Here is a 17,132-nt window from a genome sequence, read left to right on the forward strand (position 1 = left end):
CCAACTCCTGACCTCAAATGATCCACCTGCCTCGGCCTCCCAAAGTGCTGGGATTACAGGTGTGAGCCACCGTGCCCAGCCCATTTTAATGATTTCTAAGTCAGGTTATTAAGAGTTCTATTTCTTTAGCTCCAAACATTGAGGTAGTTACTCTTTGATATGAAAGTAACAAAGCTATACAAAGAAAGTAAGAAAGAAGGCTAAGGAATAAACGCTTTATCAAGACAATATGCAAGCTGTTGTATAAATACTCTCTTCTCCAAGAAAAAACAAAAATAAATGTAGGCTTTTTATATAGTGCTAATAATGCCGTTTTTTTTTTTTTTGAGATGGAGTCTCACTCTTGTTGCCCAGGCTGGAGTGCAATGGCGTGATCTCAGCTCACTGCAACCTCCACCTTCTGGGTTGAAGCAATTCTCCTGCCTCAGCCTCACAAGTAGCTGGGATTACAGGCACGCGCCACCACGCCCAGCTAATTTTTGTACTTTTAATAGAGACGGGATTTGGTTGTGTTGGCTAGGCTGGTCTTGAACTCCTGACCTCAGGTGATCCGCCCGCCTCAGCCTCCCAAAGTGCTGGGATTACATGCGAGAGCCACTGCGCTGGGTCTATAATGCCTTCTTTCTTAAAGTTAGCATGCTACGTATCTATTTTGTGTATGTTTTTCATTTTGATTTTTTTTCTTTCTATGCTACATATCTAAATGTTCTATTCCTTAAAAAACAAAGCAAAACATTGACCAATTAACACTGCACATTTGCTTTCTCTTATATAAAAAATGAGTCTAACTGAACTTCTGATATCAACACCACAACACTGGAGAAAAGAAACAATTATTTTAGGAATTCCACACGGTAAAGGTTGGAAAAGAGAATTAGTGGGATAATTTGGTATTCAACAAGTGAATCTGGCCGGGCATGGTGGCTCATGCCTGTAATACCAGCACTTTGGGAGGCAAATGCAGGCAGAGCACCTGAGGTTAGGAATTCAAGACCAGCCTGGCCAACGTGGCGAAACCCTGTATCTACTAAAAATACAAAAATTAGCCGGGTGTGGTGACACACATCTGTAATGCCAGTACTTTGGGAGGCCGAGGCAGGCACATCACTTGAGGTCAGGAATTTGACACCAGCCTGGCCAACATGGTGAAACCCCATCTCTACTAAAAATCCAAAAATTAGCCAGATGTGGTAGCGTGCACCTGTAATCCCAGCTACTCGGTAGGCAGAGGCAGGAGAATCACTTGAACCTGGGAGGCAGAGGCTGCAGTGAGCTGAGATTGTACCAATGCACTCCAGCCTGGATGACAGAGTGAGACTCCATCTCAAAAAAAAAAAAAAAAAACAAAAACAAGCAAATCTATCATGGAAATTTTCCCTTTTTTTTTGATGCTCTATTATCTTACAGTTTTTTAATTATAAATTTTAACATTTTATTTAAATTGACAAAAATTGTATATATTTGTCATATACAACATGTTTTGAAATACGTATACATTTGTAGAATGGCTAAATAGAGGTAACTGGCATATTCATGGAAATCTTTTTTTTTTTGAGACGAAGTTTCACTCTCGTTGCCTAGGCTGGAGTGCAATGGCATGATCTTGGCTCACTGCAACCTCCATCTCCTGGGTTCAAGCAATTCTCTTGCCTCAGCCTCCCGAGTAGCTGGGATTACAAGCACCCACCACCGCGCTCAGCTAATTTTTGTATTTTTACTAGAGACAGGGTTTCACCATGTTGGCCAGGCTGGTCTCGAACTCCTGACCTCAGGTGATCCGCCCATCTCGGCCTCCCAAAGTGCTGGGATTACAGGCGTGAGCCACCGTGCCCGGCCTCATGGAAATATTTTTAAAGAGATAATATTCAAATTCAGTGTTAAAAAAAAACATAAATACTGGTTCTGAAAAGGATTAAAAGGAATCCTTTAACAGAGGTTCTTTTTTTTTCAGACATAATCTCACTCTGTAGCCCAAGCTGGAGTGTGGTGGTGTGATCTTGGCTCACTGCAACCTCTGCCTCCCAAGCTCAAATGATTCTCATGCCTCGGCCTCCTGAGTAGATGAGACTACAGGCGCATGCCACCACGTCTGGCTAATTTTTTGTATTTTAGTAGAGGCAGGGTTTCACCATGTTGACCAGGGTGGTCTTGAACACTGGAGCTCAGGCGATCCGCCCCCCTTGGCCTCCCAAAGTGCTGGGATTGCAGGCGTGAGCCACAGTGCCTGGCCAACAGAGGTTCTCTTAAAGATAGTACTGAAAACTCCCTGTTGGGTCACTTTATCATAGTTTTAATTTAGAAGGTTCTAAAAATGGTTGTAATCATGACTATCAAGATTTATCAACATGAATGATTCCGACCTCTCCTTTTGCCAGCTCAGCTGATTTATTGTGGTACAGAAATGGAACATGGGTTTGAGAGAAATAGGATGGGAAAATGAGGAAAATAAAATAAGATAGGCTCAGTGTCTCTACTGAATAGCTAGGACAGAAGGGGGTCAAACATTTGAACTAAAGCTACTAAGAGTATAGGGGCTGGAAGCCTGGAAGCATGAGAGGCAAGGGATCAACTGTGAGGTAGACAGAACTGGGTAGTGGAGGATTGAGACTTAAGCAATATTGCTGTGGATTATGAAATGGATTATTTTTGATGCTTCTCATGTGAGTAAAGATTAGAATTTAAGGCTGGGCAACCTGGCAAAACCCCATCTCTACAAAAAAAATACAAAAAACTAGACAGGTGTGCTATTGCATGCCTGTGGTCCCAACTACTTGGGAGGCTGAGGTGGGAGGATCACTTGAGCCTAGGAGGTAGAGGCTTCAGTGAGCTAAGATCGCACCAATGCACTCCAGCCTGGGTGGCAGAGCAAGACCCTGTCTGGAAAAAAAAAAAAAAAAAAAAAAGGATTGGAATTCATTGTCAAATTAATTTTGGGCTTCTGGTCTGTGCTTCTTTCTGCATTTAACTCCACAAAGATTAAGCCATCAATTAAATCTTGGAATTGCAATATTTAATAGAATTACATAGGTAAAATATGAGTTAAATATAATTTAACTAATTTAGGTATTTTAGTCAAAACCAAGTCCTTCCCTGCCCCAGGCCACATACATTCCCTTACCCAAAAAGCATTTAAAATCTGCAACACTTACATTATGAGGACTGGTTGGCTTTCCAGGTAGGTTGGATCCTCTTAGATTAGGAGGTCTCAGTAAGAACAAGATCAATGCAATAACCATCCAGGCCACTAAGATCATTGTAACACTGATGCCATTATCACCAGAGGGTCCCGGTACTAAAGACAAACAAAAAATGTAGCATGTTCACAATATTGTTAAAAGTAAAAACAAATTCTAATGTTTAAATGTCAGTTTCAAATATTGTATTAATATAAAAATTGTATTGATAAATTACAAAAGTACATATTATATCTTCAATTTCCCTTTCCCCCAGTGAGAACATCTAAAAAGTAAATGATGTTAAATAGTCATAAACCAAAACCTAGTAAGTTTTTTTTTTTTGAGACAGGGTCTTGCTCTATCAAACAGGCTGGAGTGCGGTGGCAAAACCATAGCTCACTACAGCCTTAACCTTCTATGTTCATGGGATCCTCTCACCTCAGCCTCCTGAGTAGCTGGGACTACAGGTGTGTGCCACCATGCCCCACGCCCCTAATTTTTAATTTTTATTTTTAGTAGAGACACTATGTTGCCTGGGCTGGTCTCTAACAGTTTTTTTTTTTTTTTTTTGAGATGGAGTCTCACCATGTTGCCAAGGCCGGAGTGCAGTGGGACAATCTTGGCTCACTGCAACCTCTGCCTCCAAGGTTCAAGCAATTCTGCCTCAGCCTCCTGAGTAGCTGGGATTACAGGCATGCGCCACCATGCCCAGCTAATTTTTGTATTTCTAGTTGAGACAGGGTTTCACCATGTTGGCCAGGCTGGTCTCGAACTCCCAACCTCAGGTAATCCACCTGCCTTGGCCTCCCGAAGGGCTGGGTTTACAGGTGTGAGCCACTGTGTCCAGCCCCATACCCCTAATTTTTTTTTAATTTTTAGTAGTGACGACATCTCACTATGTTGCCTGGACTAGTCTCTAACACATTTTTTAATAGTATAATAAGTCTTAATATTTTGGGGTAACAGAATCATTTGAGAATTTGATAAAAATTAAGAACTCTTTCTATTTTAAGAATTCATGGGGTCCTTCAACTGAGGCTTTGCAAGGCAAGCCGGCCATGCCATGTTTGTAGATTAATGAGGCTAGGGGCCCTAACTTCCCTAAGATCTACTTTTCTAGCTACCTTCTGCCCTGTGTCTGGCACCTACATCTTTCATGATTGTTCTTTTTGATCCATTCTGGATTAAAAATAAATATGAAAAGCACTCACGTATACCAAATTCCACAATTTTGCATGTAATTGTGGAAGGTTTAAGGACCCACAAAGCCACGAATCCATAGATTTGCTGAGATCTATGAATCCAAGTTAAGACCATAGAAAAAACACTCTCCTTTGGGGGGAAAATCTGCATCTTAATTACAGAGGCATCATGAAAAAGAAAGGGAACATCTGGGCTGCATAATATATACATTAAAAGACCCCTTTAATTATAGTCTCAACCAAAGAGATTAATTTGGCCTTCTTTTTCACACGAAGAAGTTGAATTCAGATCTAGATATTTTAAAATTTTATCAATTTTTCTCTTCTATTCTATCAATTTTTTCTATTTATCAAGAGAAAAAAGCTAGACAGGGATGTATGTGCGTATCAGGCATCAGTTTTCCTGGCTCCTTGACATAGCCATGTCTTATTTAATTTGAAATAACAAGTGCCTAGCACAGTGCCTGACCCATGATATGAGGTTAACAAATTTCTAATAAATGAAATGTAGATTTTTTATTGAAGTATATTAGAGAACTCAATTTTCAGAAATAAAAATGGCCAGGTGTGGTGGCTCACGCCTGTAATCCCAGCACTTCGGGAGGCCAAGATGGGCGGGTTGCCTGAGCTCAGGAATTCGAGACCAGCCTAGGCGATATGGTGAAACCCCATCTCTGAGGGAGAAGAAAAGGAAAAATCTATTAGGTAAACAATTAAGGCTGGGCCCCGAGAAGTGCCTGGCTGAAAAATCACAGCTGCTGCAGCTGCACAGATAAGCCTGGACAGATAAGGAGCCAGTAAATCAAAGAAGCCTTTTTGTTCTTTGTATAATTAGTGAGCTCCCAGGAAAAAGTTTCCTCCCCTTTTCAGGCATATACACAGTAGGCTCCGTGGGAACTTGCATAGGGCGGAGTGGGGCTTACCTAAAAAAACCCACAGTTACACAAACAAGAGAAGCTGCGCTTTGTGCTTAGAAACAATCCCACAGCTGGAAAAAGGGAGTTGCACAGACAGCTTTTCGAATAAGAAAAATTACTCAATCAGTCACAAGGAGGAGAGCAGTTTCTTTTTGTTTGTTTTTTTGAGACGGAGTCTTGCCCTGTCGCCCAAGCTGGAGTACAATGGCACGTCAGCTCACTGCAACCTCCACCTCCCAGGTTCAAGCGATTCTCCTGCTGCAGTCTCCCCTGTAGCTGGGATTACAGGCACATGCCACCATGCCTGGCTAACTTTTTGTATCTTTAGTAGAGATGGGGTTTCACCATGTTGGCCAGGCTGGTCTCAAACTCCTGACCTTGTGATCTGCCTGTCTCGGCCTCCCAAAGTGCTAGGATTACAGGCGTGAGCCACCACACCCAGCTGCAGTTTCTCATAAAAGCATTTTGCATTCAGCTGTAACCAAGCTATCCACTCGGACTCCCCTCTCTGCAGACAGCTTTCTCCTTTTGCTATTTCGCTCCAACTTCACCCTTGTGACCACGCTCCTTAATCATTTTAGAGGTGAGACAAAGAACTCAGGGTGATACCTCACAAGAGAAACCAATATATGAAGGTGCACTGGCGAGACTGCAACATCTCTACGAAAATTAGCTGGGTGTGGTAGCGTGAGCCTGTAGTCCCAGCTACCCAGGAAGCTGAGGCACGAGAATTGCTTGAACCCAGGAGGCAGAGGTTGTAGTGAGCTCAGATTACACCACTGCACTCCAGCCTGGGCGAGTGAGCAAGACCCTGTCAAAAAACAAAACAAACAAACAAACAAACAAAAAAACACCGAAAAGAAAGGAAAAGAAAAAGAAATAAAAATTATAGATTAGATTTCTAGAGGAAAATGTAGTATCCCTAGGTGATTACTAAAATAGCTTGTCAAGACTACAGCTGTTTGGTTTTGATCTCCTTGCCTCAGGAAAAAGTAAAAGAAATCCAGATAAGATGTTGAAATTAATCTGATACACCGCATTGGGTCAGTGGATCCAGGGCTCAATTCCACAAAAGGGAAGGAATTGGTGGCACTGCTGAGGCCAAAAGGCTAGTGATAAAAGGGGACAAAGTCAAGTTAAGAGTTGCGCTGGCCCTGCTGCAAGGAAGTCTTATGGCAAACAAATTAGTACAAAATATATACAAAAAAGAGCTGAGCTGGCCTAAGAGCAGGACGGATAGGAATGTAGCCTCTGTTCCAAACCCAGTCACTTCCCTAGAAACAGCTAAACAGGCCGGGCATGGCAGCTCATGTCTGTAATCCCAGCACTTTGAGAGGCCAAGGCGGGCAGATCCCTTGAATTCAGGAGTTTGAGACCAGCCTGGGCAACATGACAAAAACCCGTATCTACAAAAAATTAAAAAAAAAATTAGCCGGGTGTGGTGGTGTGTGCCTGCGGTCCCAGCTACTCAGGAGGCTGAGGTGGGAGGATGGCTTGAGCCCAGGAGGTGGAGGTTGCAGTGAGCTGTAATTGCACCACTGCACTCCAGCCTGGGCAACAGAGCCAGACACTGTCTCAAAACAAAAACAAAAACAAACCACTTTCTTCCATTGTCTTCTGTGTCACTACCATTGTCTAACAGTTGGACACTCCTTCATCAATAATTCTCTTTTTCTTTATATCAACAGTTCTTTTTTCCTCTCTTTTTTTTTTGAGATGAAATCTTGTTCTGTCACCAGGCTGGAGTGCAGTGGCACGATCTCGGCTCACTGCAACCTCTGCCTCCTGGGTTTTATTTGTAGTAGAGATGGGATTTCACCATGTTGGCCAGGCTGGTCTCAAACTCCTGACCTCAGGTGATCCACCTGCCTTGGCCTCCGAAAATGCTGGGATTACACGCGTGGGCCACTGCAACCGGCCGACATCAATAGTTCTTAAACTATGGTATACATCAGAGTCACCTGAAAACTTCTTTAAAATGCAGAAATCCAGGAAGCACGAGGTCAAGAGATCACCTGCGAGGCAGAGGTTGCAGTGAGCCGAGATCGCGCCACCGCACTCCAGCCTGGCGACAGTGAGACCCCGTCTCAAACAAAACAAAACAAAACAAAATGCAGAAATCCCACCTTCTACTTAACATATTCAGTACTTTAGTATTCCAAACAAAAATCTTGAGCATCTCCCCCTGCCCTATCCCCTTCCACCCCAACTACCAAACTGGATCTCCGTTCATCCAGTTGCCCAGGGCAGAACCTAAGAAAACACCTTTTTTCTTTCTCAACAGCCCTACATTTAATCCATCATGAAGTTTCTTGCAATTTTTCCTCCTAAATATCACTTGTATCTGCCCACTTTTAGCTCCATGTCCCCACCTGCTCAAGCTACCATCACCTCTTATCTGGTCTATTGCAGTGGCCTCTTAAGGGATCTCCCTATATCTACTCCTGCTTCCCCTGTGCTCTATATTGTTTCCAGAGTGATTTTTTTTTTCTTTTTTCTAAAAGCAAATACATGTTGAGTATCCCTATGTGAAATGCTTGGGAATACAAGTGTTTCAGAATTCAGATTTTTTCAGATTTGGGGATATATGCAATATACTTATTGGTTCAGCAGCCCTAATCCTAAAATCCAAAATCTGAAATGTTCCAATGAGCATTTCCTTTGAGCATCATGTCAGCACTGAATAAGTTTCAGATTTTCGAGCATTTCAAATGTTCAGATTAGGGATATTCAACCTATACTATTATTTTTATTTTAAATAATAGTTAAGGCCAGACCTGATGGGGCTCATGCCTCTAATCCCAGCACTTTGGGAGGCTAAGGCAGGAAGATCCCTTGAGCTCAGGAGCTCAAGACCAGCCTGGGCAAAATGGCTGGTGCTGAACTTCTGGCCTCATGCAATCCTCCTGCCTTGGTTTCCCAAAGAGCTGAGATTACAGGTGTTGCAAGTAAAAAATTCTGAAGCTTAAGAGAGTTAAACCTCAGATTCCAAGTTTACTAATTCCTATTTCTAGACAAAGGATCCCTGATTCTTTTTTAGAATCTCACGCCGGGCACAGTGGCTCACACCTGTAGTCCCAGCACTTTGGGAGGGTAAGGCAGGTGCATCACCTGAGGTCTGGAGTTCAACACCAGCCTGGCCAACATGGTAAAAGCCCATCTCTACTAAAAATACAAAAATTAGCCAGGCATGGTGGTGCACACCTGTAATCCCAGCTACTTGGGGGTTGTGGCGGAAAAATTGCTCGAACCCAGAAGACAGGTTGCAGTGAGCCAAGATCGTGCCACTGCACTCCAGCCTGGGCAACGTAGTGAGACTCCGTCTCAACAACAACAACCAAATAGTAATGTCCACTTCTTTTTTAGAATCTCACAATAGTAATATGACTCTTAGTTCCCTTAACTATCTCCTAGCTTGGTTCCTATCGCAGCTTTTCCTTCTTGCTTACTGCTGCCAGAAAAGTCTGCTTAAAACTGTTCTTGGCTGGGTACAGTGGCTCATGGCTGTGATCTCAGCACTCTAGGAGGCCGAGGCAGGAGGATCCCTGGAGCCCAGGCATTTGAGACCACCCTGGGCAACATAGTGAGACCCCTGTCTCTACAAAAAAAATTTAAAAATTAGCTGAGTGTGGTGGTGCAGGCCTGTAATCCCAGCTACTCTGGAGGCTGAGGTGGGAGGATCACTTAAGCCCAGGTGGTCAAGGCTGCAGTGAATTGTAATCACACAACTGCACTCCAGCCTGGGTGGCAGAGATAGACCCTGTCTCAACCCCAAAACAAACAAACAAAAAATCCCCTCTGTTCTTAACACATCTCTGCTGATCAATGTGGTAACTCAGTTTCCACTGCCTACTATTTCAACTCTGGGGTTTTTGTTTTTGTTTTTATTGAGTCAGTGTCTCACTCTGTCTCCCAGGCTGGAGTGCAGTGGCACAATCACAGCTCACTGCAACCTTTGCCTCCCAGGCTCAAGTGATCCTCTCACCTCAGCCTCCTGAGTAGCGCATATAGGTGCATGCTGCCATGCCTAATTAATTTTTTTATATTTTAAAAACTTTTTTTATTTTTTAGAGACAGGGTCTCACTATGTTGCCCAGGCTGATCTCGAATTCCTGAGCTCAAGTGATCCGCCCACTTTGGCCTCCCAAAGTTCTGGGATTACAGGCATGAGCGACCCCGCCTGGCCCTAATTTTTGTATTTTTAGTAGAGACGGTGTTTTGCCATGTTGCCACGGCTTGTCCCGAACTCCTGAGCTCAAGCAATCCACCCACCGAAGCCTCGCAAAGCGCTAGGATTATAAGCATGAGCTACTGTGCCCAGCAACTCTAAGTTCTTTAGCTCAGCCTTTCCTCATATGATTTGGCCTTACTCATCTAATCTTACCTCTTACCGCTTCTCAGAAAATGCATCCTCTGCTCTAGTCACCCCCATACCTCTTCTTTTTTTTATTTTTTTTGAGACGGAGTTTCACTCTTGCTGGCCAGGCTGGAGTGCAACGGCACGATCTCTGCTCACTGCAACCTCTGCCTCCCGGGTTCAAGTGATTCTCATGCCTCAGCCTCCCGAGTAGCTGGGATTACAGGTGCTTGCCACCACACCCAGCTAATTTTTTATATTTTTAGTAGAGACCGGGTTTCACCATGTTGACCAGGCTGGTCTCGAACTCCTGATCTCAGGTGATCCACTCACCTCAGCCTCCCAAAGTGATGGGATTACAGGCATGAGCCACCGCCCCCAGCCCCTCTTCTTTCTTTAGCCAAGGATTCCCTGGCCTGGCTATGCATCAGAATAGCCTGTGACAGTATCAACACCACAGATTCTAAGGCACTGCCTAAGACCATCTGATTCAGGAGCAGCTTCTGGGTGGGATCAGGAGCCAACAATATTTTTAAAAAGCTTTCCAAACGAATCTGATGCAACAGTTAAATGCGAACTTCTCTGGCAGCATTTGCCAACTATGCAAATTCAGTCTTCCTAGGTTACTTGTTATCTCCCTGTCTAGCATGTTCTTACAACTAACTCCATTTATTCACCTATATCCTACATCCCTCTTCCATAAAAATCTCCATTTCCTCCACCCACTTTTTCCTCTGCCTTCTCTGGACTAGTATAGCATTTCTAGTTTGAAGGAATGGTTTCCTGTCTCTCCTAATTAACTTCTTAAGAACTGAGACCATCTCATAGCTGTTTGACTGTACCACCTCTTAGATATATAATCCCTGAGCTTCAGTTTCTTTTTCTTTTTTCTTTCTCCTCTTCCTCCTCCTCCTCCTCTTCTTTCTTCTTCTTCCCCTTCTCTTCCTCTTCTTCTTCTTCTTCTATTATTATTATTATTATTATTTTGAGACAGAGTCTTGCTCTGTTACCAGGCTGGAGTGCAGTGGCACCATCTTGGCTCACTGCAACCTCTGCCTCCCAGTTTCAAGCGATTCCCCTGCCTCAGCCTCCCGAGTAGCTGGGACTACAGGCACGCACCACCATGCCTGGCTAATTTTTTGTATTTTAGTAGAGATGGGTTTTCACCATGTTGGCCAGAATGGTCTTGATCTCCTGACTTCGTGATTCACCCACCTGGGCCTCCCAAAGTGCTGGGATTACAGGTGTGAGCCACCGTGCCCAGCTGAGCCTCAGTTTCTTTACCAGTGAAGTAGAAATATTTCCATCATCTCAGAGCAGTTACGACAATCGAAATGGTCAATACATGACAAGCAGTTAGCAAAGTGCCTGGTAACAGCAGGCAGTCAATAAACATTATCCATTAACTTTGGGAGGCAGAGGCAGGCAGATCACCTGAGGTCAGGAGTTTGAGACAAGCCTGGCCAACATGGTGAAACCTCATCTCTACTAAAAATATAAAAATTAGCCGGGTATGGTGGCACAGGTCTGTAATCCCAGCTACTCAAGAGGCTGAGGCAGGAGAATCTCTTGAACCTGGGAGGTGGAGGTTGCAGTGAGCCAAGATCGTGCCACTGCACTCCAGCCTGGGTGACAGAGCGAGACTCTGTCTCCAAAAAAAAAAAAACACTGTATCCATTACCAGTGTTAGTATCAATTAGAGCACAGAAAAGGTGGAGTGCAAACAGATCCTGGTGTGAATAACTAGGCTGAACAAGATAGTAAAGTGGGAACAGAAAACACAAATACCACTGATAATGGGATGGAAGGAGCACAACACTTGGTGACTAACTGGACTGGCGGGAGCAGGAGGAAGAAAAATTAGTCAAGGATGCCTCTAAAATTTTCTGAAGGGTAACAGTATGTGGTAGAATTTCTCTACTTAAAAAGCTAAATGGAAACAGTTTTCCTGACCTCCAAGGTTTGATAACATCATTTTCTTCTATTCTCTAGTAACTCAAGGCCCATCTCAGAATAGGATACTAGATGAACCAATTAAAGTAGAACCTCTTGGTCACAGCCAGTCATTTTCTGTTTACAGTAGTCCCATGAAATTGAGATTGACTTTGGGATGTACTATCACATAGGCATAGCATGCAAGATTATTAACAAAAAACTGGAAACAAACCTAAATGTCTGCCAAGAGTGCCTGATTAATAAATTATGGTACATCTATACAATGGAATATTATAAAGCTGTAAACAATTTTTGAGGAAAGTCTATGAGGTATGCTTTTTTTGACAAAAAAAAAAAAGCAGGTGAAGAATGGTGTCTAAAAAGGGGAGACAAGGCTGGGCACAGTGGTTCACGCCTGTAATCCCAGCACTTTGAGAGGCCAAGGCGGGCGGATCACTTGAGGTCAGGAGTTCAAGACCAGCTTGTCCAACATAGTGAAACCCTGTCTGTACTAAAAATACAAAAATTAGCCGGGCGTAGTGGCTTATGCCTGTAAGCACAGCTACTCGGGACACTGAGGCACGAGAATCACTTGAATCTGGGAGGCAGAGGTTGTGGTGAGCCGGGATGGCACGACAGCACTCTAGCCTGGGTGATACAGCAAGACTCCTTCTCAAAAAAAAAAAGGGGGGGGGGAGACAAATAATTTATATTTGCTTGTACCAGTACAAAGAAACTCTAGAAAGATACAGAGAAGGCCAATAATGCCTGGAGAAAGGATCTGGGTAGTTGGGAGAATATGAGGTAAGACAACTCTTTACTGTACACTAATTAATTTCTTGATTTTTGAACCATATGTAAAAAGTTAAGTAAATAGAATTAAACAAAAAAAGTAGCCTAAAATATCTTGGGGTTGAAAACACTAGGTATCTGAACTAACTTAGACTCCTTAAAATATTTAGGGACAGGAAATGAAGGGGGTCACTATAGGCTGTCTGTGATTATTCACACTCCCTTATGACAAGACCCACTCTTAAGAAAGTCTCAGAACACAGGAAAACCAGAGTTAGACTGGCCTAGTCATACTCCCTGACACTGCATGCAGCTGATAAATATGAACATCAGGAGCAGCTGTTTTTCTTCTGAGACGGGGTCTCACTCTGTCACCCAGGCTAGAGTGCAGTGGTGTGATCACAGCTCACTGCGACCTTGAACTCCTGGGCTCAAGGGATCCTCCTGCCTCAGCTTCCTGAGTAGCTGGGACTACAGATGTGCACCATCATGTCTGGCCAGTTTTTTAATTTTTTGTAGAGATGGGGTCTCACTGTATTCCCCATTCTGGTCTCAACTCCTGGCCTCAAGTGATCTTTCCACCTCAGCCTCCCAAAGCACTGGGATTACAGGCATGGGCCACCACACATGGCCAGGAGCAGCTATTTTAAAGTTAGTTTCTGGCCATCATGGTTTGTAATGCAACAATGTTTAAGGAGCACAATCACTTGGGGGATATAAAATCTGTTCCCTCTCTAGGAACTCCCTGTATATTATTTACATTAAGAAGTTAAGTATTTTTCACTTTATGGCCTGGAAAGATATCAAATCATAAAAATGTAGAGGGACTTTATACCCCAAAATATAGCATTTCCTATTTTGCTTATGCATTAAGTTTTTGGTTACAAGTAAACATGAGTAGAGTTGATGGTCAGAGACCTCACAAATAAAATGCCAAATGGAATATTCACAATGAAGCTGTTAACTTAGCTGGATACCAAGAAGATGAAAAGGTAGAGACAGAGGCTCTAAGAGCTGGCCCATCCTCAGAAGATTATTTGTATAAACTTATATAGGTTTCTGCTGGGGAAAGCAAAAACAGAACAGCAGTGAAAGTGGACAATACACTGGTATGCTCTAACCCTGTAATTTTTGGTCCTATACAGTAATTACATTATCCTAAGGATACCTACCAGTTTTCAAGCTGAGACAAGGATGATCTCTATCATTCGCTAATGTAGATCTGTTATTCTCCTACAGGCTGAGTATTCCTACTCTAAAAATCCAGAATCCTCCAAAATCCAAAACTTTTTGAGAGCTGACATCATGCTCAAAAGAAATGCTTATCAGATCATTTCACATTTTCAGGTTAGGGATGGTCAACTGGTAAATGAATCTGAAAAAATCTGAAACTGAATACACTTCTGGCTCCAAGCATTTCAAATAAGGGGTATTCAACCTATACTTTCATATTGTGTTCTGCGAGGGTGCCCCATGGTGTTATTTCAGATTAGCATTTTTTAGAGAAAGATAACCTGAATGGAAAGCATCATCTCTTTTGTTTAAAGGATTCTATTAAAAATGAAATACATGACATTTTAAGCAGGGGGCTAAGGGAAGCCTCACTAAGAAGGCACTCTGGAGTAAAGATGTAAAGAAAGTGAGGCTGTCAGTTGTGAGATTATCTGAAAGAAGCACATTTCAGCAGAAGGAACAGCGAGAACTCCTGATTCAGGAGCCTGTGGGATGTTCATGGAGGCCAATGTGGCTGAAGTGGAGTGACCTGGGATTGGTGGTATAGTGAGGTGGGATGTAAGAAAAAGATTAGGCTGGGTGCGGTGGCTCATGCCTGTAATCCCAGCACTTTGGGAAGCTGAGGTGGGAGAATCACTTGAGGCCAGGAGTTCAAGACCAGCCTTGGCAACATAATGAGATCCTAGCTCTACAAAATAAAAAACAAACAAAAAAAATCAGCCAAGTGTGGTGGCACACACCTGTGGTCCCAGCTACTCAGGAGGCTGAAGTGGGAGGATTGCTTGAGCCCAAGGGGTTGAGGTTGCAGTGAGCCATGATGGTGCCACTTCACTCCAGCCTGGGCAACAGAGTAAGACTTTGTCTCCAGAAAAGAAAAGAAAAAGATTAAATCAAAAGAGTAACAGGATTCAGATCATGTTGGCCTTATAGGTCATAATAAGGACCTTGGCTTCTATTACATATTAAATAGAAAACCACTGAAGAGGGCCCCCCCCTTTTTTTTTTTTTTTTGAGACAGCGTCTCACTCTGTCACCCAGGTTGCAGTGCAGTGGCTCAATTACAGCTCACTGCAGCCTTAACCTCCCAGGCTCAAGTGATCGTCCTAACTCAGCATCCAGAGTAGCTGGGGCATAGGCACAGGCCACCATGCCTAGCTAAGTTTTATATTTTTTGTAGAGACAGGACTTCAACATGTTGCCTACGCTGGTCTTGAACTCCTGAGCCCAAGTGATCTGCCTGCTTTGGCCTCCTAAAATGGGATTACAAGTGTGAGCCACTGTGCCCAGACACCACTGAAGAGTTCTGAGCAAAATGCAGATGATATCTGACTCTCATTTTGACAGAACCACTCCATCTGTTGTGTTTTGAAAAAGGAGAAACAGAAAGACAGTGATATGGTTTGGCTGTGTCCCCTCCCAAATTTCATCTTGAATTGTAACTCCCACAATTCCCATATGTCGTCGGAGGAACCTGGTGGGAGGTGATTGGATTATGGGGGGCAGGCCTTTCCTGCACTCTTCTCATGACAGTAAATAAGTCTCACGAAATCTCATGGTTTTAAAAAGGGGAGTTTCCCTGCACAAGCTCTCTTCTCTTGTCTGCCACCATGTAAGACATGCCTTTCACCTTCTGCCATGATTGTGAGGCCTCCCCAGACGTGGAATTATAAGTCCAATAAACCCTTTTCTTTTGTAAATTGCCCTGTCTTGGGTATGTCTTAAATTAGCAGTGTGAAAACTGACTAATACAGACAGTTAAGAACCTGTTGCAATAATCTATTAACATACGAGATGATGATGGCCTAGAGCAGGGAGGAGGCAGTGGGACAGTGAGAAGTGGTAGGATGTATCTTCAAGGTGGTGCTTGCTGATAGATGACTGGACAGTGTGAGAAAAAGGGAAGCTAAGGATGAGTCTCAGAAGGATAGAACTGCCATTAACTGTTATAGGAAGGATCTCAAGAGAAGCAGAAATTCTGAAGATGTTGAGTTTGAGGTGCCTTGTGAGACATCCCAGTGGAAATGCCCAAAAGACAGTCATCAGCATACACGTAATGAGTCATGAGACCAGATGAGATCACCAAGTGAGTGAGTGTCTAGAAAAGGAAATGATCCAGGGGCTGAGTCCTGGAGCATTCCAAGGATAAAAGTTAAGAGGACGGGGGGACAGACAGAGGCACCGAGAAAGAAGACAGCAGATAGCCGCAATGCAGCCGGGCATGGTGGCTCACGCCTGTAATTCCAGCACTTTGGGAGGCTGAGGTGGGTGGATCACCTGAGGTCAGGAGTTCAAGACCAGCCTCAGCAACATAGGGAAACCCTGTCTCTACTAAAAATACAGAAATTAGGCCAGGCGCGGTGGCTCACGCCTGTAATCCCAGCACTTTGGGAGGCCATGGCAGGCGGATCATGAGGTCAAGAGATCGAGACCATTCTGGCCAACATGGTGAAACCTCTACTAAAATTACAAAAATTAGCCAGGCATGGTGGCGTGCACCTGTAGTCCCAGCTACTCGGGAGGCTGAGGCAGGAGAATCGCTTGAACCTGGGAGGTGGAGGTTGCAGTGAGCTGAGATTGCACCACTACACTCCAGCCTGGCGACAGTGTGAGACTCCATCTCAAAAAAAAAAAAAAAATTAGCTGGGGATGCTGGTGCACGCCTGTAATCCCAGCTACTTGGGAGGCTGAGGCAGGAGAACTGCTTGAGTCCAGGAGGTGGAGGTTGTAGTGAGCCGAGATCGCGCCATTGCACTCCAGCCTAGGCAACAGAGCAAAACTCCGTCTCAAAAAAAGAAAAAAGAAAAAAAAAAAAAGGAAGCTGCAATGTGACATGAGGAAAAATAATAAAGATGGGAAATATGGAGAAGAGTTAGTTATTAAAGGTTGAAACTAGATAATTTCTCAGATTACAACTTTATCAGGAAGAAGCAGAAGGCTAAGAATTGTATGCTAAATACTAAAAATGGGCCAGGTGTGGCAGCTCATGCCTGTAATCCCAGCACTTTGGGAGGCCGAGGCAGGTGGACTGCTTGAGCTCAGGAGTTTGAGACCAGCCTGGGTAACATGCAAAACCCTGTCTCTACAAAAAATACAAAAATTAGGCCGGGCATGGTGGCTCACACCTGTAATCCCAGCACTTTGGGAGGCTGAGGCAGGTGGATCACGAGGTCAGGAGTTCGAGACCAGCCTGGCCAACATGGCAAAACCCTGTCTCTACTAAAAATACAAAAATTAGCCGGGCGCAGTGGCAGGTGCCTATAATCCCAGCTACTCAGGAGGCTGAGGCAGGAGAATCGCTTGAACCCGGGAGGTGGAGGTTGCAGTGAGCTGAAATCATGCAATTGCACTCCAGCTTAGGCAACAAGAGCAAGACTCCGTCTCGAAAGAAAGAAAAAAAAAATTAGCCAGGCATGGTGGCATGCTCCTGTAGTCCCAGTTACTCAGGAGGCTGAAGTGGGAGGATTACTGAGCCTGGAAGGTCAAGGTTGCAGTGAGCCCTGTTTGCTCCACTGCACTCAAG

General features: G+C 43.9%; 1 protein-coding gene and 1 long non-coding RNA gene across 6 annotated transcripts in view; one reads left to right on the forward strand and one right to left on the reverse strand.

The window, feature by feature from the left end:
* Positions 1–17,132, forward strand: part of LOC112133088 (uncharacterized) — a 91,360-nt gene that overhangs the window by 25,486 nt on the left and 48,742 nt on the right. The gene's annotated exons all lie outside the window — the stretch shown is intronic.
* Positions 1–17,132, reverse strand: part of SMIM14 (small integral membrane protein 14) — an 87,665-nt gene that overhangs the window by 2,695 nt on the left and 67,838 nt on the right. For all 3 annotated transcript variants that reach the window (XM_054553176.2, XM_024245485.3, NM_001131269.2), the window contains 1 exon segment: positions 3,150–3,292. In XM_054553176.2, coding sequence (XP_054409151.1) covers positions 3,150–3,292 — 143 coding nt within the window.

Source organism: Pongo abelii, chromosome 3 (assembly GCF_028885655.2).
Source record: "Pongo abelii isolate AG06213 chromosome 3, NHGRI_mPonAbe1-v2.0_pri, whole genome shotgun sequence".
Lineage (NCBI taxonomy): Eukaryota > Metazoa > Chordata > Mammalia > Primates > Hominidae > Pongo > Pongo abelii.